At 53.6% G+C, this 2,090-nt stretch overlaps 1 protein-coding gene across 1 annotated transcript in view; it reads right to left on the bottom strand.

The window, feature by feature from the left end:
• WDR91 (WD repeat domain 91) overlaps nucleotides 1–2,090 on the bottom strand; it is a 36,685-nt gene that overhangs the window by 8,894 nt on the left and 25,701 nt on the right. Inside the window, exons 9-10 of the mRNA XM_008585820.1 lie at nucleotides 1,156–1,250; nucleotides 342–510 (exon numbers count right to left, since the gene is read on the bottom strand). Coding sequence (XP_008584042.1) covers nucleotides 342–510; nucleotides 1,156–1,250 — 264 coding nt within the window. The remainder of the gene's footprint in view (nucleotides 1–341; nucleotides 511–1,155; nucleotides 1,251–2,090) is intronic.

Raw genomic sequence — 2,090 nt, 5'->3', positions numbered from 1 at the left:
GCTGGCTGCTGCTGTAATTCTCATGCAATTCTAAGTTAACAAAGAGTCAGAAGGACACAAGAGTCCTGCCCTAAAAAATAAACCACAAGGGCCCTCTAGTAGGTTCTGGGTGATTTCTAAGTTTGTGGCATGTTTCTGAATGACTTAAGTTACTAACATTTGGCCCAACTGGAGTATACTACTTTTGAACACAAACTTTGAAATTTTCTCAAAATCAAAAATCTGAGGACACCATGGCAAAGAGGTGGGAAGAGACTCGTCAGCAACACCATGGAGCAGAGCGCAGGCAACGTGCCCGCTGGCAGCGTGCCCAGCCACAGGGGAGACCCATGGTCCTATACCTGCTGCTTCATGGTTTTCGTGTCCCACAGCAGCAGCTTGCCAGGAACCTGGTTCATGCCCTTGCTGCCGATGTCTGGTGCCGAGGAGTCCACGTGGGAAGTGAGGCTTGGAGCTGCAGCCGAACAGACAAAAGAGGCCCCGCTGGGGCTGCAGGCGAGAGACAGGATCCTGCAATACACATGGGCAGAGTCAGAGGGCAGGCGGCCTTGGCTCTGAGGCTGATCCTGTTGCAGGACACGGGGCAGCCATGGTGGTGGGGGGAGGAGCCCCCAGCTCACCTGGGCATCTCATCGTCGATGTTGATCCCACAGAGATTCTTCTTGACTTCTGTGTCGTAAAGACGCACCGTCCCCACACCACTGCCCAGCAGGAGCTTCAATAGGAAGAAGGGGCAGTGAGAAGTACAGCCCAGGTTCAGGCTGGTCAGGGAGGCCACTCCATGAGGTGCAAGTGGGGCTGAGCAGGCTGCAGGGGTGAGGCCCCTCCTCCAGCAAGGGGAAATCTGGCTACAAAGGACCTTGCTTAAAAATTAAAGATACTTGGGCTGACCTGAACCAAAGGCATCTGTGGAACGAGAGACGCAGCCCCTCAGATAGAGCAGGAAGTATTCTGGCTGGTTCAACAGGACCCTCTCATCATCCCCCTTCCGTTCGGTTTGAAGTCCCAGCTGTTCTAACCCTTCCTGTTTGCTCCTGGTCTCCCCACCGCTCNCACATGGGCAGAGTCAGAGGGCAGGCGGCCTTGGCTCTGAGGCTGATCCTGTTGCAGGACATGGGGCAGCCATGGTGGTGGGGGGAGGAGCCCCCAGCTCACCTGGGCATCTCGTCGTCGATGTTGATCCCACAGAGATTCTTCTTGACTTCTGTGTCGTAAAGACGCACCGTCCCCACACCACTGCCCAGCAGGAGCTTCAATAGGAAGAAGGGGCAGTGAGAAGTACAGCCCAGGTTCAGGCTGGTCAGGGAGGCCACTCCATGAGGAGCAAGTGGGGCTGAGCAGGCTGCAGGGGTGAGGCCCCTCCTCCAGCAAGGGGAAATCTGGCTACAAAGGACCTTGCTTAAAAATTAAAGATACTTGGGCTGACCTGAACCAAAGGCATCTGTGGAACGAGAGACGCAGCCCCTCAGATAGAGCAGGAAGTGTTCTGGCTGGTTCAACAAGACCCTCTCATCATCCCCCTTCCATTCGGTTTGAAGTCCCAGCTGTTCTAACCCTTCCTGTTTGCTCCTGGTCTCCCCACCGCTCCTACACGGGGACTGGCCCTGGCTGGTTGCGGGGCCTGGCGGACTGCCCCAACTCCCTTTTCAGGGGATAGTTTTGGCTCTGGGACTGTGAAGGCCTCCAGAAAAGAATAAAAGAAGCTACCCTTGCCTTCAGAAACTTGGGATTTATTTGGTAAAAAGCCTCACAGATAATAACAAATACCTCCAGCAGTAGCCCAAGAATGAGGGTACCCCCAGGAATACTAGCTAGACTGGGACCTCAGCAATCGCATGGCAAATTACCACCGGTACAGGGCAAGCCCTAGATCCTAGTGCCATAAGGATAATTCCTTCAGCTGTCAAAAGACAGGAAAATGTTAATGTGCCGGATCTCGTCTGATCTTGGAAGTTAAGTAGGGTTGGGCCTAGTTAGTACTTGGATGGGAGACTTCCTGGGAATCCCCAGGTGCTGTGAGCTTTTAAAGAAAAAGAAAAACAGGGTTTGCCCCTTGGACTAAATGGCATGATCCCTGTAAAACAGAATGA

Source organism: Galeopterus variegatus, unplaced genomic scaffold (genome assembly GCF_000696425.1).
Source record: "Galeopterus variegatus unplaced genomic scaffold, G_variegatus-3.0.2 Scaffold3726, whole genome shotgun sequence".
Classification (NCBI taxonomy): Eukaryota; Metazoa; Chordata; class Mammalia; order Dermoptera; family Cynocephalidae; genus Galeopterus; species Galeopterus variegatus.
This window is presented reverse-complemented; position numbering and strand designations above follow the sequence as displayed.